Here is a 26,325-nt window from a genome sequence, read left to right as displayed (position 1 = left end):
CTCTGCACGTTTGTCAAAAGTATTTTTTTATAACCATAATTTGCTCCTTGCTATATTGTTTCTGTTTCTCTTTAATAAAAAAATAAATTAAAAAAAATCAGTTTGAATCCTACAAACATTGGGCATTTTAACAAGCAAAACTGATAAATTACCTTTAGTTGAACTACTTGTGTAGAAATTACAAGCAATACTGGGGTGGGGAGCAATATTTCTTTCCTCTTAGAAAAAAAAATATACCTATGGAGTATCACAAGAGCACCGCATTTACCCTGATATATATTATGCGTAGAGACACAAAGAGAAAGCATTAAATTACACTGACACAAACATATAGAATAAGTGCCATAAATGCATTGGTCATATCCGGATGTAATCATACAAAATCTTTGAGGATGAAGGGGTTAAACTTAATTACCAAACATATAAAAATTTTAAATGTTTCTGGAAAGCACTCCTTTTGGTATGTGACCTCTAACTGAAAAAAATATGACAAAAATCCTTTGCAAAGTCAGGACAGAATTATAATTTTAATTTTCTTATATTTTACCTTTTCTTTATCTCCACTAGTTATCTATAAATCATAAGCAGCAAAACTAAAAAAAAATCCCCCTCCCCCAAAAAACTTTTTTATGCCAAATGAGCAACTATATATTTAGTATAAATAAAAGAAAAAAGGTATAAAAGAAAACCCCAAACACTGATTAAGGAACAGCGCACACAAATGTTTTCTTTTTTAAATTTTATTACCTTTCTTAGCAAATATGGGGATTCAGTTACATCAAATAAAAAGAAAAACCCTACACAAGTAGATAAAGGGGATAATATGTGTTTGTCGAAATTATAAAAAAAATAATGTGCCAGTCCTCATGGCACAAAAAAAAACATCCCTTGTCATGAAGGAGTTAAAACTGGACATCAAACTGACCTTTATAAAATGTGCATTCATTTCGTGATTGGTCTATTACAATGGTTGTTTTTATTAATGTGACCCATGTGCCACTTTGTACTGTCACACACCTCTCCACACTTTATTAAAGATTTAGAAATTAAGTCACATGTACGTTTAACAAACATGGTTTACACCCCTTTCCTCCTGATCATAGGACAGCCTGTGACTCCCTGTAGCGTTTTTATATATATTACATTATTATTTTTTTTTAAACTGTATTAATGTTCCTTGTTGTGGTTGGTCAAACTAAGAGCGGTGAAAGTTTGTCACAGGCCAATAAAGCGGCCGCCATGAGGCCGGTGTGAGGCTCTGACAAGCTGACACTGCGAGCGCCAGGCACGGCGAGCGCACGACGAAATGGCGGCGGTGGCGGCGGTGGCGGCAGTGTCGGCGGGGCCGTGTGGGCAGCCTCCCTCGCCAGAGGAAACGAGAAGAGAAAGAGACTCTCACTCAGTCTCTCAGAGAGACAGGCAGGGGGAGGGGAGGGCGGCTCTCGCTTCAATACTCCCGGCGGGAGAGCTCGCAGAGCCTTTGGTGCACGGCCAGCCCCCCCCTTCCCCCCGCTGCCGGTCATGTGACCTTAACGTAACCGGACAGGAAAGCACCGAGTGGCGTTTTTTTTTTTTTTTCTCCCTCGCTGGGTGGACTCCTCTCGGAGAGGAAGGAGGAGGAGACGGTGGGTTCCCCGTCAAGGAGCAGCACGGGCTCTCGCCGGCGCACGATCTGTCGGAGCTGAGGTAGGTGGATCGGCCCCCGGGGGCCACGTGCGCCTTGCTGTACCCGGGGACAGAGGGGGGTACCGGGGGGCGGTGTGTACCCCGGTATCGCGGGGTGTCGCACGGTGTGTGGTAAATACCGCCCGTGTTTATTCGGCGATATTAGCGGGTCACCCGGTGGGCTGTGAGGTGCCCGGGGGTAATCCGGCCGGGGGAGGGGTGACTGGTGACGGACAATGGAGGCCCGGGTCCAGCCGCCATTCCCTCCCCGGGCTGGCACCGCCATGTGCGCCCCGTCCGCCGCCTCCCTCCCCGGCTCTCCCTCCACCCCCGCCCCGCTCAGGCCGCAGCCAGGAGCCATCTTTGTTCGCTGATTGTCATGTTCTCGTCCTCCTCACACAGCTGCGCGGAAGTGGGCAGCGTGCGCTCGCTCCTCCCCCCTCCAGTGACGGAGCCGCCATGTCTTGCTCTCCCTCTCAGGCTGCATCCGGTCTGGCAGGGCCTGGCATGTCCTCTAGCTGGGCCCGCTGGCTCTGGTGAAGGTGTGGGGGGCACGGCTTCCGGAACGTGGGGAGAACACTATGGAGGCCGGGGGGGGACCCCCCCACTAATGGCAGCCGGGGAGCTCTGCATGTCTTAAAGCGGCAGGCTCCCCTGTAGGAGCGAGCTGCCCCTCCACCCGCATGGTGCTAACATATAGGGACTGCATGTTACTTCTCAGACAAATTCAATAATGAATTCATTAAGGGTTGGTCACTAAAGTGAGAATTGTCTTAAATTCAAACATTTAATAGAAGAACTGGAACATTTCCCAAGGCGGCTATGATTCCAGTTGGACTGTTTTGGTCTACAAGGATAAAACTCAGATTCACTCAGATTTGCCAACTATTCTCGCCTTAGTGAATAACCCCGTGTGAGAGAAGGTCGAGATGCGACCGCCTGCAATGTAAACTTTGCAGGGTTAACGGGACAGGGACACTGCGCCCAGGCCACTTCTATAAGATGAAGTAGGACTGGGTTCCTCTAGTGTCCCTTTAATTGGACCATTTGAACCTTTGCAGTACTGTGCTTGTAACTGTTACTCTCAAAGTTCTTCATTAAGTTGTGAAATGCCTGTGATTCAATGTATATTTCAAACTATAACTAAACCTACATTGGCTTAAAAATTTTACATTTACATTTCGTCCTTGACAGTTTGCACATTAATGAATAACCCTGTTTAAATTTGAAAACTAGCCCTGGTTTTACATGTTGTAGTTTGCTTGTTTCCACCACATTGTCTGGGAAATAATGTTTGGATCTACTAATATATGTTTTCAGAACATATATTAAATTGCGGGCCTTATGCTCTTTAGCTGTAGCAATACAACATTCACTATGGTCGGAATGGAGTGACTGACATTATTCTGTTCAGACGATGGGGTGCTGTCATAGAGGTGGTTAATCCAGTTTGGGGAATATTCCCGAACAGGGTTAATCAAGGAAGAGACAAGGTGGGTGTCACAATAATGTAACATACGCCTCTGTAATAAGTTAGCAGAGGGTCAAGTAAGTGGTGAGAGGTTCCTTTTAAACTGCATTGTATTTATTATTTATATAGTGCTAGCAGATTCTGTAGCGCTGTACAATGGGTGGACTAACACATCTAATTTGTAACCAGACAAGTGGACACACAGGAACAGAGGGAATGAGGGCCCTGCTCAATGAGCTTACATGCTTGAGGATTTATGATACAGATGGATGCTGCAATAGCCAGAAACATCTTGTTCACGTTGTAAGAGATGCTTTTAGGGCCCCTGATTCATGCTTTGCCTCGATACATAACATACCCACCCTATGCCAATTAGGGTACCCCCACTTCCCATGATCTCTTTATTGCCTAGGAGCAGTGCCAGTGAATGGTCTGTCTTGATCTGATTTACATTCTAATATTGAAATACAGGTCCCATGATCCTAGCTCAGTGTTATTGCTTGGGATATTGAGAGTTGGTATGTACACAAATGAGCTACACATGTCACTGGCTGAGAGTGCTTGTTGGAGAAGGGAACTACAAACTAATTTAAAGGAACACTCTCGGCACCATAACAACTTCATCCTAATGATGCACTCAGCCTATTACAGACACCCAGCACTAGGCTTCCTTGTTGAAGCGGTGGACTTTAGCAGGAAAAAGAGGAGCCAAGTCAATGGGTGCTGTCTGCACAATTGTTTGTAAACAGTTAAACCCCTTATGATAAGGCGCTGCCCAGGACCTACAGGCACCAATATTAGCTTCATTGAGGTAAAGTTATGGTGCTTTCCTGGAATGTTCCTTTAATATATCTAGCGGTTTAGAAAAATACATTTTATGAAAAACAGGCATTATGTTCATTATTCGTGATATTTTCATATCTCCATTTAACTCTTCTAATTGTTTCTTATGATGCAGCTTAGTTTGTATTTTTCCTTCAAAAGAAGTGTTAGTTTTCCTGTCACATGACTAAACGTGCCAACATATTACAGAGAGGGAAATTCATTTTTGATGTATTTTCTTCACACTGTTTTGGGTGACTGAGGAGGTATATAGAACACTATGCTACCTGCTTACCTTTTTGGATTTCAATATCATTTAATTTCCCCCATCTGACCATTTTTGTAAACTCACAATTCAAATGTTCTACTGTGCACACAGTTAGACCTATCTCTGCCTTAAATGTATGCTACATTCCCTTGCCACTGAATGTCATTTAACAATAAAGACAGTAGGGTGCTGCTGTTTGTTCTTATTGGGTTTTTAGGAGAGACTTAACTATTTTAGGTGTGCTGCCTCCTCCTTCCTCTGACTTAGCGCTGTTCCACTCTTTGTTTTTGTCTACTTATTGAATGTCATTTACTTGTTCAATAATAATTTTGCCAGAATATTGCACATTCTTGGGTCTATATAAAGTGCACTGAAAACATCATCTTAAATAAACGCTGTTATTCGAACAAACTGTTTAGATCAGGGCTCGACAAATCCTAGGTCACCATGGCAACCAAGAAATTTGTCCTGGCACATAGGATTTGTGAACCTGTTTAGCCCTCGAGGTGACGGCTGCCTGAGAGCAAAGGCAGGCAGTCGGATCACGGAGTGCTGAGGCAGGCTGCTGACTAAGGGAGGGAGACCGGGTCATGGAGAGCTGTGAGAGGGAGGGAGTGGGGCGGCCGGGTCATGGAGAGCTGTGAGAGGGACGGGGGGCGGCCAGCTCCAGGAGAGCTGGGGGAGGCGAACGGCTGAAGAGGGTGGCGGCCGGGTAGTGGAGCGCAGAGGAAGGCGGGCGGATGGATGCCTTAATGCCACGGCGAGTGAGCTGTAATCTCCCTGCTCTGCTCCCTCGCGCGGCTTGTAGTGATGTCGGGAGCCGTGTTATGACGGCACTCCGGCCCCCGGCTGAGTAGGGAGATGACAGCAGCCCAGGGAAAGCAGTAAGGAGCATGGATAGATTTAAATAATTACTTGTGTGTGGATGTTTGTGTGTGTGTGTGTGTAAATTTACTTTGAACAAAGTGCTTTTTGAAACACAATAGCAGAATGACTAAATGCAAAAAAAAAAAAGTTTGTCCCTAGGATAAGAAAAGGCTACATGGAATTGGAACCTCTTTTGTAATAAAATGGATGAGCCATTTCACTGATGGTACTCCTGTTATATGGGAAAGCAGATATAGGAAGAAAGATCCTCAGATATTGTTCTCTAGTGACAAGAAAATATACATTCTGATGCCAGGCATGTAGAAGGAAGACCTTCACAGACAAGTGGAAAGAATGACTGGTTGCCAAGGATTCTCATAGGCTAGAGATGCTCGACTAAAAAATGAGGCACACTAAAAAAAAAAAAAAAAAAAAAAAAATCTGATACAATATACCGGCAATAGACCACTTATCTATCCATGCATACATTCAATACAATAACAGTGACACATTTTGATAATGAGAACACTGACTCTGATTATTGCTATTACTAGTAATTCAATGTTTGGTAGTTGGTAGCTAATCAGAGGCAGTGCTCCATATGTCAATCAATAATTTTTGCTGAAGTTGGATCTGAGGTATGTATGCAACCCTTACCAGGCTGCTCTCTGTTTGTGGATTTACAGTACAGGAGATGTTATTCAATGAACAGAGGTGCCTCGGTGAGGGATATGGGAAGTATGCACATGAACTCTTACAAAGGCTTCTGTGTATATACTGTGGAGGCTCAAGTTTAAGGTGTAACTTTCTGGTTTATGGGTTAGCTGCATAGAAGAGGCACAATTAATTACTAACTAAAGTTTAGTCTCTAAAATGAATTTTGTGCAAGAGGCACCACCTCTGAGTGATGTCACTAAACTAGATTTTTGCACGCACTCATTGATAAGTTGAGCTTTTCTAGTTATACTGCCTTAGCTTAGACGTTCTAATAGGGATCGACCGATATTGATTTTTTAGAGCCGATACCGGCTATATTCTGTGAACTTTCAGGCCGATAGCCGATATAATTTGCTGATATTCTGTACATTTACCATTTTGGAAAATAAAAACTATTTCTAAAGGTAAATGCACAAAATATACATGCCACGTGTAGTGGATGCAGTGTGTTTAGACAGGGGAGCTGTGTATGTTTGTGTAGTGTGTGTGTAGGGGATGCAGTGTTTGTTTAGTGTGTGTGTGTGTTGTGGATGCAGTGTGTGTTTGTGTAGTGGATGCAGTGTGTATTTGTCTAGTGTGTTTGTGTAGTGTGCGTAAAGTGAATGCAGTGTGTGTGTAAAGTGAATGCTGTATATACTAAATGCAAAGTGTGTGTGTTTGTGTAGTGTGTGTGTATATAAGGAATGCAGAGTGTGTGTATTTGTGTAGTGTGTTTATATAATGCAGAGTGTGTTTGTATAGTGTATGTATATAATGCAGAGTGTGTGTGTAGTGTGCATTATATAAACACACTACACAAACACACTGTGTATATAATGCAGTGTGTTTGTGTAGTGTTTATATAATAGTGTGTGTATATATAATGCAGTGTGTTTGTATAGTGTGTGTGTATATATAATGCAGTGTGTGTTTGTATAGTGTGTGCGTATATAATGTATAGTGTGTGTGTATATATAATGCAGTGTGTGTTTGTATAGTGTGTGTCTATACAAACACACTGCATTATATACACAATACACACACACACACTATAAATTATATACGCACACACTATACAAACACACACTGCATTATATACACACACAATACAAACACACTGCATTATATATACACACACACTATACAAACACACTGCATTATATACACACACACTATACACACACACACAGCATTATATACACACACACACTGCATTATATATACACACACACTATACAAACACACTGAATTATATACACAGTGTGTTTGTGTAGTGTATGTGTATAATAATAGAGTGTATGTGTGTGAGGGGGCATTTTTTTTTATATTAAATTAATATTTTTTTATATGTCTAGGCAACAAACAGGGAGGGGGGTCCAGTCAGTGGCATTGGCTTAGCTGTGGGGGGGGCAGGCAGCAAGCGTTTACTCACCTCCCAGCAGCTCCCCAGTGTAAATCTCGCGAGACCCGCGGCCATCAGAGCGTGTGTGTATGTATATATATATGTTATAGTACCAATAAAGTTGTGGTGGGGATTAAAACCTCTTCCACCTGAAGATAGTTAATACATTGTTAAAGTGAGATTGTATTTGTGTTTAGCAATGTATAATATAATTATATATATAAAATTTTACAAGTATATTTATATAATATTTTTACATAATTAAGTCATAACCCAGGCAGAAAGTCCAGAGAATTTTGCTTGCAAGCCCTGTATTTAACCCAGTAACTTTCCAGGACACCATAAAACCTGTACATGGGGGTTACTGTTTTACTTGGGAGACTTCGCTGGACACAAATACAGTAAAACATATCACAAATGATATCGTCAGTAAAGATGCAGTTTTTTTTTTGCATTTTTCACACACAAACTGTACTTTCACTGACAAAATAATTGTTGTGATAAGTTTTTTACTATTTTGAAACACTAATATTTGTGGTCTAGGTTATTAACTGAGAGTGTCAAATGATCAAACCCGGTTAGCTTCCACCACCTAAGAAGTGAAATTGTTTTTAAATGGTTTGAAGTCTCGTACAGGGTTACAGCTGATTGAGAGTGTCAGCTGAGGGTCTAAGCCAAGCAATAGCTCCCCATTCACAAAATGGCCTGAGAAATAAATATATATATATATATATATATATATATATATATATATAAATTTATTTTTTTAAGCTGTTTTACAAAGTCATGCACTGCCTAGTTTAGCTCAGATAGAGAGCTTCCAGTTCTCCATATCAAGTAGTTGAGACTGGGAAAGCACCCCAGGTAAGCAGTGAAACCATTCTAAATTAGTTTGACTGCTTGCAATGTTGGGGGAGAAGTGGGCACTCCTAACACACTAACCACTACAGGGAGTTTTAGTGGTTATGGTGCTTGAAGTGTTTCTCTACAATAAATATCTGCAGGATTGAGATAGATCTGAAAATAGCTGGATCTCATCCATAGTTTAATTTCTATTGCTAAAGAATAACGTCCGCCTTAAAGGAGGATTATCAGCTGAAATGAAGAAAATTAACCTGAATCAAAGGGACTAGGATGGAACTATAACAGAATTGACCTGTGTTTTTAGCCCTATTTCAGGTAAAATTGTGAAGATTATTATTAATGGCAGTCTTAATCATTTCTAACAGTTAACTAACATAAATGCATATGTGTTCACCATTGCAGATTGCAGTAAAGAAAGATGGATTTGGCCAACCATGGACTTATTCTTCTCCAGCAACTAAACGCCCAGCGTGAATTTGGGTTTCTGTGTGACTGCACAGTTGCCATAGGCGATGTCTACTTCAAAGCACATAAGTCTGTTCTTGCATCGTTTTCCAATTATTTTAAGATGCTTTTTGTTCATCAGACAAGGTATGCCTTTTGTTAAATGCCTTTTTGTTCCTTAATGTTTTAGGATATTTGTAAGGAAGCTGATGGGATTTTAGGAAATAAAGCTACCTAAAAAATTTAATCAGAATGTAGAAATGCAGTGTTCATATTAATTGCAAGCATCTTAACTATACAGAACAATAGCGGAAGTTGTGAATAATCCCTGTAGCATACTCTCTGCTCATGGTTGTCTCACTTTTTCATGTGTTTCAGTGTCAAGATTAATTTTAAATGTATTTAACGGACTTAAAGGGACACTCTAGGTACCAATACTTATTTAATGTATTTAATATGTGTTGGTCTCATTAATATGCTGTATTTATTTTCCGTGTTTAATTTTTAAATGTTTTTGTATAAAATAAATGTTTTGCTGAATGCTACATAATAAGCCAGCATCATTAGCCACACCCACTCACCTCAGAAAAATACTTCCTTAGCAAAGGTATGCACAGAGCTTGGGCACTAACAGTTCTGAATGATCTAAACAACGTGCCACCCACAAAGGCATATAGTAAAAATATCACTACCTGTTTGCAGATTCTATTTGAATTAAATACAGTCCCCTCAGTGCAGTTGGAGCTGTGACTGTGTGCATACTTTTTGATAATAAACTCTTTCTGGCTTTGGGTGTGCAAAAAAAATAAAAAATACAGCATATTAGGTGTCCCTTTAATGAATGGTTTGTAGATCATATTTTACTTGCAATTTTTTTTAAACGTTTTGAGCCCAATCTTTACTGGTTTGAGCTATGTGGCTTTGTCTTTAGAAATGCAATTTTGCTAGTGCTGTTAAAACAGACACAACTATAATCGTGTATCTATTAGTCTTTTGTGTCATTCATGGGTTGTGTGTGTGTGTGTGTGTGTGTTTTCTTTTGTTTTGATTATCCATTTGAGTAAACAGTGCCTTACATCATTTTTTTGCAAAAAAAAAATTTCAGTTTTAGAACTTTATCGTTTTTTCTTTTCTTTTCGTGCAGTGAATGTGTCCGCTTGAAGTCGACAGACATCCAGCCAGACATCTTTAGTTATCTCTTGCACCTGATGTACACTGGGAAAATGGCTCCACAGCTCATCGATCCTGTTCGCCTGGAGCAAGGCATTAAGTTTTTGCATGCATTTCCTCTCATCCAAGAAGCCAGCCTTGCAAGTCACGGTGGGTTTTCTCACCCTGATCAGGTTTTCCCTCTTGCATCTTCTCTCTATGGCATTCAAATTGCAGATCACCAAATAAGGCCCCCAGCAAAGGTTACCCCAGCCCCTGAAAAAGCTAGCCGTGACACACGGCAGCAAAATTCTAGATTAAATCAGGATCCCACACCTGAGAACGTGCAAATAACACAGCTCCCCTCTGCACTACCTGCAGCAAACCGGACAAATTTAACATTCTCTGAGTCTGTACATGCACCATTATCACCTGAGCCAACCTCTTCTGTCCTTCCTACAGCTGCTTCTCTAGAAGAAAACAGTATGGAGGAATCGCCAAATGAGGAGCAGAACAACTCTCTGACAATAGCCCACGTGAAGCCAAGCATTATGAAGAGAAATGGAAGCTTCCCCAAATACTATGCTTGTCATCTTTGTGGACGTCGCTTTAACTTGCGGAGTAGCCTGCGTGAACATCTTCAGCTTCACACAGGAATACCGTTCACCGCCTCGACTGGGCAGACAGAGACTAGCATCTCCCCATCATTCTGCAACAATGGAGCTGAGATGGGAAAAGAATCCATGGAGACAACTGAAGCTGGTGGCATGAGTGACAGTGACATGCCACAGATTTCTGACTCTCCAATCATTGATGGGCAACAACAGTCTGATACTCCACCACCTACAGACATTGCAGACATAGATAATTTAGAGCAAGCAGACCAAGAGAGAGAAGTAAAGCGTAGAAAGTATGAATGCACAATATGCGGGCGTAAGTTTATCCAAAAGAGCCATTGGAGGGAGCATATGTACATCCATACAGGTAAACCATTCAAATGCAGCACCTGTGATAAGAGCTTCTGCAGGGCAAACCAAGCTGCAAGACATGTTTGTCTTAAAAGCTCTGATACATACACAGTGGTGGACAAGCAGACTCTCGAATTGTGTTCCTTTGATGAAGGCAGCCAAATGGACAACATGCTAGTTCAAACAAACAAACGTTATAAATGTAACCTGTGTGACAAAACATTCTCAACCCCCAATGAGGTGGTCAAACATACGTGCCAAGGCCAAAATTCTGATGTCTTTGCTATGGAAGCAGAAGGAAAGTCCATTCTTTTGAGCAGTGGAGACTCAGAACCTGCTGACAATGAAAACTCAATGCTAACTTCTATTAAGAAAGAGCAAGAAACTGTGCTAGATTAATTTCCGTCACTATGAAATCTTTCTTTCTTTGTAAATTTTTCTTTTTTTCTTAATCTATCATTTCTATCTCTTCCGTCCCTTTACCTTCACTTTCAACATAGGTTTGAATTAGAGTGTAGCTAGGAAAAAAACAAAACAAAAAAAAATCTCACTCTTTTGCTCACAATGTATTTCCTATTTTATATGAATATTATTGTTTTTTTCATTTATTTGTGCTTTATAATGAAACTGGAAAGATGAGGTGATCTCCCTTTATATCAGTAGAACTACTGACATTTCATAGATAACTTGTTTGTAGGTGGAAACTGTTTAACTTGAAATATATTTGTGCATAATGATGAAGCAAGTCTTTGGTGGTAAGAAACATAAATTTATACAAATGTTTAATATATCATACTTGTTTTCAGCCAGGTGCAAATAGGACAAGACAGCATTTTCTGACACTGCTGCGGAAATTATTAATTCAAAGAAATACAGTTTTTAAAGCCTTGGAGTAGCTCTTAGAGAGAAAATCTTACTATGAGCTTTGTTTCTTAATTATTACTTCTCAATAGAAAACACCTGACCTAGGTTAATGTTAAGTTACTATGCCATAGTTATAACCATAGTACAAATATGAAAACATTTTGTTCCTCCTCTAATTATATTTCATAGGAAGAGCTGCCTATTTTGGTATGCTATCTTTTATGTGGGTTTTAATGATAATCAGTTCACCCATCCATAGTGCATTTTTTCTTTCAATACCGTATCTATACAAAACATACTCCACTTGCACAACAGGTTTTCCTGACACGGTGTGATTTGAAGAGTGTTGGAGGCCAAGGAAACATTTTCTAGTGAAAAGTGAGCATCTTATAATATCCTGAAACAAAATACACGTGTCTTACTTTTTTAACCTAATGACTTAAGACCTTAACTACAGGTCTTTTAACCACAGTCTGTGAACCACACCATTCATACAGCTGCAGATGCTACAGAATGCAGAGTACTCCCCACGAGCCGAATAACTGAAATTGGTGACATTCTTTACAGTCAAAATTTTACCTTAAAATCCCCTAGTAGTATTTCTCTCTACCAGTCTTTGTTGTAAACCTATTTGTGGAACTTAAAATTTCATATCCTATAATAGCCATTGTTTCCCGATTTTTGTTTTGTATTTCAGTAAATCATTGCATAGGTATATTGTTCATTTCTCTTTTAATGATTATTATTGCATAGCAACCTGCCGTGCCTTACAGCTTACTTAGCTATATCCTCCAATGGGTCACATTCCTCCCAGTTCACAATTATGGTCATTTTGTTCGCTGTCAACTGAAGGCCAATTAAATTGTTTGTGTTTATTTTATTTTTCTTACGTTTTTTTTTATTATTATTTACTTCTTACCATAGAAAATTAGGCCCAGTTACACACACATGGCAATCAGTACAAATACAATCACCTATGTTTCATGTATTCTTAATGCAATCTCATCTATATCTTTATTTCTCACTTTGTGTATACCAATATTTTATCATGGTGAAACAGCACTGTTCCAGAAAGATAACAAGAAATGAAATAATGCAGTTTCTTAAGTATGGCCCCTTCTTGTGATTTATTTTATTTTTAGGTTTTAAGTGCTATATTATAAATCTTAATTGAATTTATTACTGGAATAACTGTTGCATTGCTTGTTCCAGTTACAAGCTCTCTCATCGAAAGCAGCTCAGATTGTTATAATTTTCCACGTCGCCTTTATTTTAAATATACTTTAAAGCAGCAGCTCTCAGAGAATACTTCAATTAACCTGTTGCTTTATATCTGTTGTCATGTACATGAATTTTTATTTTCTTCAAAATAAAGCAATCTTTTTTGTAAAAAAAAAACCTCTGCGTTTTTAAAGTACACCTTCAAACTTACTATATGCATCCTTTAACGTCATGTCTGACTTATTTACCAGATTACAAAAGTGTTGCAGTGCAAGAGCTATTGGCAGTATCAAACCTTGAAAAATTAAATAAAATTAATTGAGAGGGAGAGCAGTGCTACCAGAGATTTTCGATTTCATTAAATTGTAATTATTAATGTACATTTACAATGAATGTAATGTATCCTTTAAAAACTCCTAATCAATTGTTTAAATACAGATATTAAAAGTATTTAGAGCTTGGTCTAATTTGTTTAATGTTTGGAATTTCTTTTATATTTTCTTATATACTATACTTTTAAATCACAGTACTTTTTCAAGCATTTCTACAGCTTGCAAATTGATTGTGCATGTCTTAATACAAAATACTTGGCTTTGAGGCAGTAAACTAAAATAGTTTTATTGGTGACTATATGCTACCAATTTCAGGGCTAATAAAATAAATCTAAGCATATATTTATTAAGGTTGTGTTTGAGTTAACTGAGCTTGGTTAGAACATTATATACCAAATTGTAGTGAAGTCAGAAATGCATTGCTAATTTTAGGCAACAATAGCTGATTTGGAAAACTTATCCAAGTCTACTAAAATCACACAAGGTTATTTACGCTTAAGTAGTTGATTTGGAAAAATTCATCATTTTTGGCTTTAGTCATAGTATAAAACAGTCCACAGGGAACTTTTCTAGCACTTGTTTACAGTATGAGGTTAGGCATCTTGAACAACCCAAACCTGAGTCTCTTCTTTCTAGTCATAGATGAATACTGGTATAAAAAAGGGGGAGTGAAGCAGTGCCTTAAGGTTGTCATTCAAACCAAATTGAAATAGGTGGATATTTTAAAGAAAGGAAGAAAAAGTGCAAAATTATAATAAAAGTAAAGCTGATAAATAGCTCCAAATGTATGCACTTGGGTGGTTCAAAGCCAGCCTGTTTATATACTTGGTGTCTTGATCCAATGGGGGAACTCCGTATATACGCTATATACTAAACACTGCTATAGAACAAACAGAAAAACAAAACAATATAGTGTAGTATGTTCGATACACAAGGATTAACACGTTTCTACATGGATGGACACACTCAATTACTAAGCCCACTATTGTTACTCCATAATGCACATGTAATGGGTAGCCCGCACAGAGGTTTCCACTCTATTGGGTTACAAAACAGCAGATTCTCACCAGATATATATAACAGAAATAAAAATATAATAAGCAGCGTTAAAACAGGTTAAAGTAGTAAAAGGAGATGTACTCACAAGTGGAGAGCAATAGAAGTTTTGTGAAATCCGTATGGCAAAGGTGGTAAAATACCTACCAATGAATTTGATGGTGCAATCTTCTGGTTGAAATCAGGAAGGTCCACATTGGGTATTAAAAAAAAAAAAAAAAAGGGTTCGCCTCTACCAAAATGTTGTTGGAGCCAGAAACTATGTGGAGAAAGATGTGACAGTGACCCTTGGAGTATATGAGTAGAAATGTATTAAAACAGTGATTGAACTGAACAGAATGGGGAAACATGAAGGATACATAAAATATTTAAATGAGAGAAATAAAAATAATAAAAGGCATTACAATAACTAGATAATTGTTAAGACCTTCAGTGGTTATGGTACTGAGGTCTTCTATTCCTTTATTAATAGCTGAGCATAAGTGATTATAGCTGCAGTTAGGGTGTAGACGATTCTCCCCAGCAAGTAAAATATTCCCCAAGCATGAGCCTAGACTTCAAGAAGGGTACAACAGGAATGAGCTTTATTGACGCCACACTGGCTTCTATGGAAATCCTCAAGAGGACCTCCCACAGTAAACAAAAGGAACAACCAATCATAATACAGTTTTACAGTAAAACCCTCCCTTCCTCTGCCTGAGCGATTCTGAGATAAGTTAAGGAATAACCCAATTATCTCCAGGCAGAGGACACACAATTTCCCCAAAACTTAGAACACCCCTTTACACACAAGGTATCGCCTCAAATGACATGTCCCCGATAGCCCCGATCTGGGTGACCAACATATTAAAATTTCACCCAGATCGGTTCAGGGGTCCACTTAGGAAGCAACACTGTGTGACAATTAATTTCACATGCTGTTGTGCAAATGGGATAGACAACAGGTGGAAATTATAGGCAATTAGCAAGACACCCCCAATAAAGGAGTGGTTCTGCAGGTGGTTACCACAGACCACTTCTCAGTTCCTATGCTTCCTGGCTGATGTTTTGGTCACTTTTGAATGCTGGCGGTGCTTTCACTCTAGTGGTAGCATGAGACGGAGTCTACAACCCACACAAGTGGCTCAGGTAGTGCAGCTCATCCAGGATGGCACATCAATGTGAGCTGTGGCAAGAAGGTTTGCTGTGTCTATCAGCGTAGTGTCCAGAGCATGGAGGCGCTACCAGGAGACAGGCCAGTACATCAGGAGATGTGGAGGAGGGCAACAGCCCAGCTGCAGGACCGCTACCTCTGCCTTTGTGCAAGGAGGAGCACTGCCAGAGCCCTGCAAAATGACCTCCAGCAGGCCACAAATGTGCATGTGTCTGCTCAAACGGTCAGAAACAGACTCCATGAGGGCCCAACGTCCACAGGTGGGGGTTGTGCTTACATCCCAACACTGTGTAGGACGTTTGACATTTGCCAGAGAACACCAAGATTTGCAAATTCGCCACTGGTGCCCTGTGCTCTTCACAGATGAAAGCAGGTTCACACTGAGCACATGTGACAGAGTCTGGAGACGCCGTGGAGAACGTTCTGCTGCCTGCAACATCCTCCAGCATGACCGGTTTGGCAGTGGGTCAGTAATGGTGTGGGGGGGCCGCACAGCCCTCCATGTGCTCGCCAGAGATAGCCTGACTGCCATTAGGTACGCGATGAGATCCTCAGACCCGTTGTAAGACCATATGCAGGTGCGGTTGGCCCTGGGTTTCTCCTAATACAAGACAATGCTAGACCTCATGTGGCTGGAGTGTGTCAGCAGTTCCTGCAAGACTAAGGCATTGATGCTATGGACTGGCCCGCCCGTTCCCCAGACCTGAATCCAATTGAGCACATCTGGGTCTCGCTCCATCCACCAACGTCACATTGCACCACAGACTGTCTGGGAGTTGGTAGATGCTTTAGTCCAGGTTTGGGAGGAGATCCCTCAGGAGATCATCCGCCACCTCATCAGGAGCATGCACAGGCGTTGTAGGGAGGTCAAACAGGCACGTGGAGGCCACACACACTACTGAGCCTCATTTTGACTTGTTTTAAGGACATTACATCAAAGTTGGATCAGCCTGTAGTGTGTTTTTCCACTTTAATTGGAGTGTGACTCCAAATCCAGACCTCCATGGGTTGAAAATGTTGATTTCCATTTTTTAATTTTTGTGTGATTTTGTTGTCAGCACATTCAAGAACAAAGTATTTCAGAAAAATATTTAATTCATTCAGATCTAGGATGTGTTATTTTTGTGTTCCCTTTATTTTTTTGAGCAGTGTATACACATATATATCTCATGGCATTGCAATAAGTAGATAAAATACAAAGATAAAATAGGCTAAAATATATAAAATAGTATAATGAATTCTGTGCATAATGAATTAACAGGAAATTACATTAAAAAAAATCAGATAATGAAATAATAGAGGAAATTAAAGAGGTCAAAGTCCACATTTAGTCGTAAGGTGCAAGAGTATTTAGTTTAAAAATCCAGGTAATCTCTTTTTTGCCTAACAGTTTCATAAAACTTACACCACTCTATGAGAGGTGATTTTCTCTATGGCGCAGAACTTGAGGTATTTTTTTATCTTTATTTTCTGCCCCGACTTATATTCTGGGCGCTGACATCTTTGTGTGGGTAAGATGAAGTCCCTGTGGGACACGTCATCTGCCCACACTAGATAGCGCTGTAAAATTCCCGCACATGCCCAGTTAAACACTTGGGCATGCGAACGAGAATTTCATCCATTCATTCACTCGTCAGAAAGACGAATGAATGAATAGAAATGTCAGACGAACAAACAAACACCGAATATCAGTGTTCGTTCGTTCAGTTTATTACAAGGAGGGACCTACCGGCGCACAGCTCCCTCCTTGTAAAATGTAAAGATAGAAGCGTCAGGGAGCACTGCTCCCCACCACTTCCTAAGCCCCCTATGTCCTCCCTCACTCTATTGGGGTCAATATGACCCCCATAATAGCATAAGGGAGAATAAAATCTCCCAAATGCCCCTACTCGCTTTGGCGAGAAGAGGGGCATGTCTATGGCTGCTCACTGTTAAACAAAACAAAACCCTAGTACAAGCCCTCCCGGCCCCCACCCCTGAGCTGTGGGTGGGGGCCCTAAATACCAATGGGGGGACCTATTTTCCTTCCTCCTGGCCCCTACCCCTGAGCTGTGGGCGGGGGCCCTAAATTAGAATAAGGGGGAGACTTATTGTCCTCCCCCACCCCCCACACCTGCGCGGCCGGTGGGGGCCCTAAATAACAATAACGGGGGGACCTATTGTCCTCCCCTGGCCCCCACCCCTAAGCGGGCCTCCACCCCCCATATTGTTATTTATGGCCCCCACCCCTAAGCGGTGGGTGGGGCCATAAATAACAATATGGGGGGTGGACCTACTGTCCTCCCCCCATCCCCCCCACCCCTGAGCAACGGGTGAGGGCCCTTAACTAAAGGATAATGGGGGGGGACTTATTGTCCTCCCCCCGGCACCCACCCCTGAGCGGCAGGTGTAGGCCCTATTGTCCAAAGAACTTTCCCACCCTGTGTAAAATGACACAGAGCACTCTGGCTTAAACCAACCAATCAGAGTGTTCTGAGCCTAATTGCAGGGCGGGGCAAGGCTTTATAAGCCTTGCCCAGCCCTGCGGAGCTCATTCTGCGCCGTGCCATCACCAGGTGAAGATGGATTCTTTTTTTTAGCGTTGGGTTTTTTCTTTTTCGTCATTTTTTTTTTTTTTTGCGCTTGGGTTTTTTTAATTAATTTTTTACAAGTTCGACGGGTATTATGGTTTTTTATTTGGCCTTTTTTGGGGGCTGAAAAATGAAGATTTTAGAAAAAAGAAGACATCAAATGGTAAGTTTTATTTTTTTTACAGGTAGTTAGTTATTTTATTCCCCCTTCACTATTTTCAGGGTGAGAAGGGTAGGTAGGGGATTTTTTTTTATTTGGGTGGGGAGGGGGGGGTGACTAGGGGCTTGGGGACCCCTAGTCACCTTGGGGGAGGCATTTTCATTTAGGGCTCCCATCTGCCGCTCAGGGGTGGGTGCCGGGGGGGGGGGAGTACCATAAGCCCCCCTTATTGTTATTTATGGCACCCACTGCTCAGGGGTGGGGGCCAGGGGGAGGACAATAGGTTCCCCCCTGTTATTGTTATTCATGGCCCTCACCCAACGATCAGGGGTGGGGTCCGGGGGCGACGACAATAGGTGTCCCCCCCACCATTATCCTTTAGGGCCCCCACCCGCCGCTCAGGGGTGGGGGCATGGGATGAGGACAATAGGTCCACCTTATTGTTATTTAGGGCCCCCACACGCCGCGCAGGGGTGGGGGCCCGGGGGGAGGACAATCGGTTTCACCCTCTTATTTTTATTTATGACCCCCACCCACCGTTTAGCGGTGTGGGCCGGGAGGGAGGACAATAGGTCCCCCCCCCCCCTTATTGTTATTTAGGGCCCCCACCCGCGCAGGGGTAGGGGCCGGGTGGGGGGGTACTAGGTGTTTTTTGTTTTTTTTAACAGTGAGCAGCCACTAGTAGTAAATGTGGCTGAAATACCAATTTAGGTCTTTCAGCCTTTTGGTAGATAGCTCCCTAACACCGTGGAAATTAGGGAGTTATCTACTAAGCAGCTGCAATACGCAGCCGCGGCAGAAATAGGATCTGCATTTCATTCATTAGAATGAAGTTCGGATCCGAATAAAGTCCCGAATTGCATCCTAACACGAATGGAGAAACTGTTCTCATTCTGTTAGGACGCAATTCGGCAGTTTTGCCGGCGTTCTGTCTAAATGACAGGACGTTCGGGAATACTGACATGAAGCATCGTGGGAACAGGGAGGAAAGCTTAGAATTGTGGGAAAATTTCTCTGACCACTGGAAATGAAGAACACTTTGCTCCTCCGCTGGTCAGAGATGGTCAGGCGTAGGAAACCTCCATAAGACAAATAGTCCCTACTTTGTCTTATGTTTTAAAGAAAACTAGAGCAGACAGGAAGAAATGAAGAACAGATTCTGACAGAGGGAGAGAAGAGGAATCGATTAAAGGAAGGTAAGTTCGACATGACAGTGCCGCTTTAAGTTGGAAGTAGGCTTCCTTCATATACATTTCAGAGGGTAAATTATCCAAACTCAATTCTTTGCTATCATCTTCTCTCGGATTCTTCATAGCAGCTTTTTTTTGGGCTTCTCATTATTTATTTTTTTACTCTCTCCTTCCTTTCTTGGTGTCTTCTACCAATTCTCCTTTCTTAGGTGTTAGGCGTCTTATTTCCCCCTTTTTTTCTTCCATGAGATATGATTGGTATGGAGTAGTACCTATCTCTAAAAAATGTATCCTTTGTGTCTGTGTAATCGGATGAGAGAGTATAAAACAGTTCCTCTTTATTAGTTTGTTGATTGATAAGGGTGATTTTGAAATTTGTCTATTTGGTGGTTTAGGTTTTACAAAGTGTGTATTAGTAGTAGTTCCTTTTCTTTGGTGTTTGGGTAAAAAATAAACGTGTGTTTATTTATAAGCCCCAAGTTGACAACACTTGATAAAAGGCTTGTCTTCCACTATCAAGCTTTGTCTGTTCCCATGGCCATTGCTTGCAATTGCTGAGTGAATCAGGCTTTTCGTTGATCATGATACTTTCTACAAACAGCAGTGTTTTACTTATGTTGCAGTTGCTTGATAAATCACTAAGTGCTGAATAACGAAGCTGGCAGTGCCTACCTACCCAAAGTGCAGATGATACCTATAGGAGTGACAGAGCCAAATTTACAAGTGATTCATCAGATCAATACCTAAAGGACATGGAAAGTGTTTTCGGTTGGGGGTATTCCTTAAAGTCTAAATTATCCCCAGATCAGGATAGTGATTCTAGATTTGTGATTTGAGTATTTACATTAGGTACATGCATGTAATTTTATCACATGACAGGAGGCTTCGTATTTTGCATAATATTTCTTTACTAACTCCATAGCAGCAAAGAAAAGAGTGACATAACTTTTAACCAATCATAATATAGAATAGGGTATAAGAGGTGTGACCTATGACATAATTTCCTCTTTCTTTGCTGCTCCATCACAAGCTAAGTACTATATTTTGTGTCTCTATACTTGACATATTTTATTCATGCATTTGTACTATTACTGTACCTTTTAATATTTACACTGTTACTTCTCATACCCTATCTGTATACCATGGGACCCTGACTGGCTCCCTAGGTGTCTTTCACGGCTTCACCGCCGTCTATATTTCCCTCCATGTCTCTATTTTTGCCAACGGCTTTTCTGTGCGCTCGCGCACATCATTTTCGGTAGTTTTCTACCGAACGCGTTGTTCGGTAGTTTTTTGCGCATTCGCCTGTTTTATGCGAATGCCGCGGTTCTTCTATGCGATCGCTCATTGACTTTTGTTTCTTTCTACCGAACGCTTCGTTCGGTAGTTTGAAGCGTTCGCCTATTTAAGGCATTCACATAATTTTTACAGTTCGCACGTTCGGCAGTTTAACTATACGAACGGTAAACTTTCAGTTTTGCCGCCCAAACTAGGGGAGGTACTATCCTCCCCACACTAAGGCTGTCAGTCCGGTGGCCATCTTAAAGGGATAAACTGTGCCTGATTTTCTGCTCCAGCAATCCTGCAAGCAATTGAATTTTTTTCATTCAGTGGGACCAGGTTAGTGCCTTACTTTAGGGGTTGGTTTAGCCAGTTGGTCTACACCTTATTCTGGCCGGGGTGAGCCCCCATTTTATGCTGCCAAACGGACCTGTTTAGGCAGGATTCCTATTACCTGGGTGAGCCCCAGTAAACAGCCCTCTCTTCTTTACGACCTACCGGTCTCTAAACTCAGGTTATTTAGTCCTGATACTATACCACCCCGGTCCCCAGGCCTCTCCACCTATTGTGCCTAAGTGCCCTCACGCAATTTATCGGGTGAGCCCCGAATTCTCATTCCTTATAATGGAGGAATCACAAACCTCAGACCTCCAGGCCATGATAACAGCAGCCGTGGCTGCAGCTATGGAACAAGCCGCTTCCAAGTCGCTCCAGACAGACTCTGGAGTCCCCAAGCCCATCTCTAAACGGGTTCATTATAAAGCGGACTCCGAGGACTCCGACTCCTCCAGGGAGCGTTCACAATGGCGAAAGCGCCATTGGAAGGGCAATGTAACCCCACGCAAGGCTAAAGGGAAAGCCCCTGCTGATCGCAGGAAAGCCAAGGTTCGTGCAACCCACGAGCTCACACAACTTTCCTCAGCTGAGTAAGATGTAGAACCCACTCAGGCACTAGCTGTGCTGGATGAATGGCAGGCAGCAGCCTCCGACCAAGGGGACCCAGACAGGGATTCCACGGCCAACTCTGACCCTTACTGTATAAGGGAACAAGGTCTGGGTGAGCCCCAGGACTCCATGGCAACACCCATGGATAACCCACAGGAGGGCATGGAGATTTTCCTCGATAATTCGGGACTCCAAATGTTTGACCCACGAAACATCCGGCACCCCCGTTCGGAAGAATGGTCACCACCTGAGCATCTGGCAAGGTTTATGCACTTCTGGCTCAGAAAATCGTTGGACAAGGAAGTTAGAAACCGGATGAGATCCGAATGCCCTTGGCCTAGTCTCCCAGACAAAATAACGCACACCCCCGAATTTGACCCGCTCATGACTACGTTCATGTCCTGAGGAGGTCGGGATCCGCGCAAGGGCATAGAGCGCGGTTTCAAAGGAGCGCAAGACAAACTGCTAGATGCCATTGGGCCACTAGCCAGAATAATGGATATGGCGGATGGAGCCTATGAGAGGGCTGATACTTTTACCCCAGATACGGTGCGTGAATGGGCACGAGATACCCGGGAATGGGCACAAAGGTGTTTCTGTTTCCTAGGGAACACCAACGTAGCGCTCTCTTCGGAGAGGCGCCGAGCAGCACTTTACCGTATCGACGAAAAACTGGTCGAACTGGGGGACAAGGAATTAGGACCCTTAGCACAGGGTAAATTATTTGGAGAGGCCTTCCTTAAGGAATTAAATAAAAGGGTCAACATATTCACGTCCCTTAACAAGGCACAATCTTCGATGCGGAAAGTCTTCCGCGGCTCTCATACCCGTGGGGTTTTTGGAAGGGTTGGACGGCAGAGGGGCCGTGCCGCCAGCCGTTTTTGGCCATCTGGCCCCCGTACAACAAGGACTCAGCAAATGTACTACCCGGATTCATCTACCCGAGATAGATTCCACCAATTCAGGGGATTTGATCGTGGCCGAGGCAGCCGAGGACGCTCACGGGCAGGATTCTCCAACGGTAAGTCGTAATCTTACTCTGTCTCTAACCTCCTGTCATATCGCAGGTCGTGTTTCTCTTTTTTTCCAGAACTGGAAAGAACTATCTTCAGACGCGTGGATACTCCGGACGGTGCAGGGCTATCGAATAGAGTTCAACTCGACCCCGCTCCAGCGGGCCCCTCCACGTCCGATTCAGACTACACGGGCAGATGCCCGCCTCATAGACGCGGAACTCCGAGAACTCCGCTCCAAGGGTGCCATCCAACCGGCTCCGGATGCCACCGGTTTCTACAGCAATATCTTCCTGGTCAGGAAGAAAACCGGCGAATTTCGCCCTGTTATCAATCTCAGGGAGCTCAATTCTCACGTGGTATACCGTCATTTCAAAATAGAAGGTATACATCTTCTCCGGGACTTGCTTCGACGCGACGACTGGTTCACTCGTCTGAACCTCAAAGACCTTACCATTCCGGTACACAGAAGCAGCCGTCCCTACCTCCGTTTTTTCTGGCACGGGATTCCCTGGCAGTTCACCTGTCTCCCGTTTGGCCTCAATTCGGCCCCGTGGTGCTTTACCAAGATTATGAAGCCAGTAGTGGCGAAGCTCAGATCCCAAGGCATAAGATGCATCATCTATCTCGACGACATCCTGATCTTCGACGAGGATGCAGAGACTCTTCGGAGACACACGGAAAACACACTACACCTTTTGGACTCTCTGGGTGTAACGCTCAATTGTTGATAAGATGGAAACAACTGCAGATTTCTGAGTTTGATAATGTTTATTACTTTAAATAAAAAAAGATAATCAAATTGAACTGTCTCTTTAATTCCTGGCAGGTTATAACCAGCAGCGGTGTTTGAAGTTGTTTTAGGATAAGGTAAATTTAGCACAACCAGCGATAAGTTCCAAATTAGGATGCAGATAATTAAGAAGTAGGTGTTGGAAACAAGATTATGAGTTGATGTGGAGCAGATAGCGAACCACTTAGATTTAGGATGGATATATATTTAGAGCCAATCTGGTTTACTTAACTTATGAAGGAGTGATAATCCAAATTGATGATAGAGATTCCACAGAGAATCGAGGTTGCAGCAGGCAAGAGAATATCCAAAAACAGTCCGAGGTCGTAGGAGAGGAGAAGGAGGGTAAATGATTAAACAGTCCGGGTCCGATACACAGTAGAAGTAAATATTTCAGTTTGAAGTTCGCGGGAGCTTTCGAGTTGATCCAGCACTGTGGTGTTGACGCGGACTCTCTATGAACCCTGGGAACGACCACGTCATAGGAGGGGGAGTGGCCGCGCTCCGAGAACCCGGAAGTCCACGGTTAGCGAATGCCGGAAGGTCTGACAGAACCCCCCTCATAAGAAGCAGCCACCGGATGCTGTCAACGAGGTCTGGATGGGTAGCGAGCATGGTACGCGTTGATAAGTCGACGAGCATGCACCGCGGAGGACGACACCCATGAGTCTTCGTCAACTCCGTAGCCCTTCCACCGGACAAGATATTGTAAGGAACCACGATGGATTCGTGAGTCGAGAATCCTCTGTACCTCGTATTCCTCTTCACCTTGCACCAGCGTACTTGTCTGGCAGAGAGTGTTTTGTTGGAATGAAGATATTCAAGGTTCCTATGGTCGGTATAAACAATTACAGGAGTGCGTGTGTCTTCAAGTATGTGACGCCAGTTTTCGAATGCAGCTTTAATACTTAATAACTCTTTTTCTCCTACAGGATAATTTCGTTCAGCAGGAGACAAGGATCGTGAAAAAAAAGCTACTGGATGGAGAGGATCTTGAGGCGTTTGGTGTTGAGAGAGGACAGCCCCGATAGCTGTATCAGAAGCATCCGTTTCCATGACGTAGAGAAAAGCAGGATTAGGTAGTTGAAGAATGGGTGCACTTGTGAATCTCCGTTTTAATTCATCAAAGGCTGCTTGAGCCTCTTCGTTCCAAGCAAAGGACCGTTTACTGCTATTGAGCAGGTTGAGGGGATGAGCAACCTTGGAGTAATTTTTAATGAACTTCCTATAGAAGTTGGCAAATCCCAGAAAACGTTGTAAGTCTTTAGTATTAGTAGGAGTAGACCAGTTGACAATGCAATCTATTTTGGAGGTATCCATACTTATTGAATGAGGGGAGATAACATATCCCAAAAAAGTGATTTCAGAAGTGAGATCTGCTGTATCCATTAATTAGGCTGGATCAATCTGTAACGCTCAATTGTTGATAAGATGGAAACAACTGCAGATTTCTGAGTTTGATAATGTTTATTACTTTAAATAAAAAAAGATAATCAAATTGAACTGTCTCTTTAATTCCTGGCAGGTTATAACCAGCAGCGGTGTTTGAAGTTGTTTTAGGATAAGGTAAATTTAGCACAACCAGCGATAAGTTCCAAATTAGGATGCAGATAATTAAGAAGTAGGTGTTGGAAACAAGATTATGAGTTGATGTGGAGCAGATAGCGAACCACTTAGATTTAGGATGGATATATATTTAGAGCCAATCTGGTTTACTTAACTTATGAAGGAGTGATAATCCAAATTGATGATAGAGATTCCACAGAGAATCGAGGTTGCAGCAGGCAAGAGAATATCCAAAAACAGTCCGAGGTCGTAGGAGAGGAGAAGGAGGGTAAATGATTAAACAGTCCGGGTCCGATACACAGTAGAAGTAAATATTTCAGTTTGAAGTTCGCGGGAGCTTTCGAGTTGATCCAGCACTGTGGTGTTGACGCGGACTCTCTATGAACCCTGGGAACGACCACGTCATAGGAGGGGGAGTGGCCGCGCTCCGAGAACCCGGAAGTCCACGGTTAGCGAATGCCGGAAGGTCTGACACTGGGCTTTGTCGTCAACCGTCCCAAGTCCGCATTGACCCCGGCTCAATCAGTCCAATTCCTCGGATTCGTAATAGACTCCACATCATGCACTCTCCATCTCCCGACTACCAAAATTACAGCAATCCGCAGGGAGATCCGAAAAGTTCTTCGTCGGACTACCATACCTCTACGATTACTGGCACGGATTGTGGGCCTTCTCTCCGCATCCATCCAGGCCATTTTTCCCGGACCCCTGCACTACAGGGCCATGCAGCGCCTCAAGGCAAGTTTCCTTCGCAGGCAACCAACATACGACCAACCGGTTCCAATGTCGGCCGAGGTTCGGGAAGAACTACACTGGTGGTTGAACTGCATGCAGGCTTGGAATGGCAGGGCCATATTCGGGAACCAGCCAGACTTCGTGCTGGAATCGGATGCCAGTCGTTCAGGCTGGGGAGCAACAGACGGAACCACCTCCACAGGAGGAGTCTGGACTCCAGAAGAGCTCTCGATGCACATAAATTGCCTGGAACTCTTGGCCGGGTCCTTCACAATTCGCAGCCTGGCAAAGAATCGATCCAACTGCTGCATCCTACTCCGCATGGACAACGTCTCAGTGGTCAGATACATCAACCGCCTTGGAGGCACTCGTTCTTGAGCACTGGCGGATCTCACGAAAGAGATCTTCGATTACTGCCTTCCACGCAACATCACCTTGCTGGCAGAGCACTTACCAGGAGACTCCAATACGACGGCGGATTGGTACTCACGCCACTGGCGGGACGCCAGCGATTGGCAGCTAGACCCTCATATTTTCACGCTACTGGATGCACAGAGGGGCCCTCTCTCCATAGACCTATTTGCGTCCTGCAACAATCGACAAACAGAGGTTTTCTTCAGCTGGCTCCCAGACCCAGAGAGCCTCGCAACGGACGCGTTTCTCCAACAGTGGCCAAGGGACGGTGCCTACGCATTCCCTCCTTTCGCAATGATAACGAGGGTCATTCACCGGATCCGTCTACAGGGAGTGAGAATAATTCTCATCACGCCGCTCTGGCAGAGCCAGCCATGGTACCCGGACCTTCTGGAACTTTCAATCGAAGATCCCCT

General features: G+C 42.9%; 1 protein-coding gene across 3 annotated transcripts; it reads left to right on the top strand.

Annotated features, from left to right (window-relative positions):
- Window positions 1-1,250: 1,250 nt before the first annotated feature.
- Window positions 1,251-13,168, top strand: ZBTB2 (zinc finger and BTB domain containing 2). Of its 3 annotated transcripts, XM_063443599.1 has the most exons (4): window positions 1,251-1,686; window positions 8,458-8,646; window positions 9,644-9,819; window positions 10,111-13,168. In XM_063443599.1, the coding sequence occupies exons 2-4, from the start codon at window positions 8,474-8,476 to the stop codon at window positions 11,013-11,015; spliced, it is 1,254 nt and encodes a 417-aa protein (XP_063299669.1). In that variant the 5' UTR covers window positions 1,251-1,686; window positions 8,458-8,473; the 3' UTR covers window positions 11,016-13,168. The 3 variants fall into 3 exon arrangements, with proteins under 3 accessions (XP_063299669.1, XP_063299667.1, XP_063299668.1); XM_063443597.1 differs by having other exon boundaries at window positions 9,644-13,168; XM_063443598.1 differs by lacking the exon at window positions 1,251-1,686 and adding an exon at window positions 8,079-8,370 and having other exon boundaries at window positions 9,644-13,168.
- Window positions 13,169-26,325: the final 13,157 nt, after the last annotated feature.

Source organism: Pelobates fuscus, chromosome 2 (assembly GCF_036172605.1).
Source record: "Pelobates fuscus isolate aPelFus1 chromosome 2, aPelFus1.pri, whole genome shotgun sequence".
NCBI classification, from domain to species: domain Eukaryota; kingdom Metazoa; phylum Chordata; class Amphibia; order Anura; family Pelobatidae; genus Pelobates; species Pelobates fuscus.
This window is presented reverse-complemented; position numbering and strand designations above follow the sequence as displayed.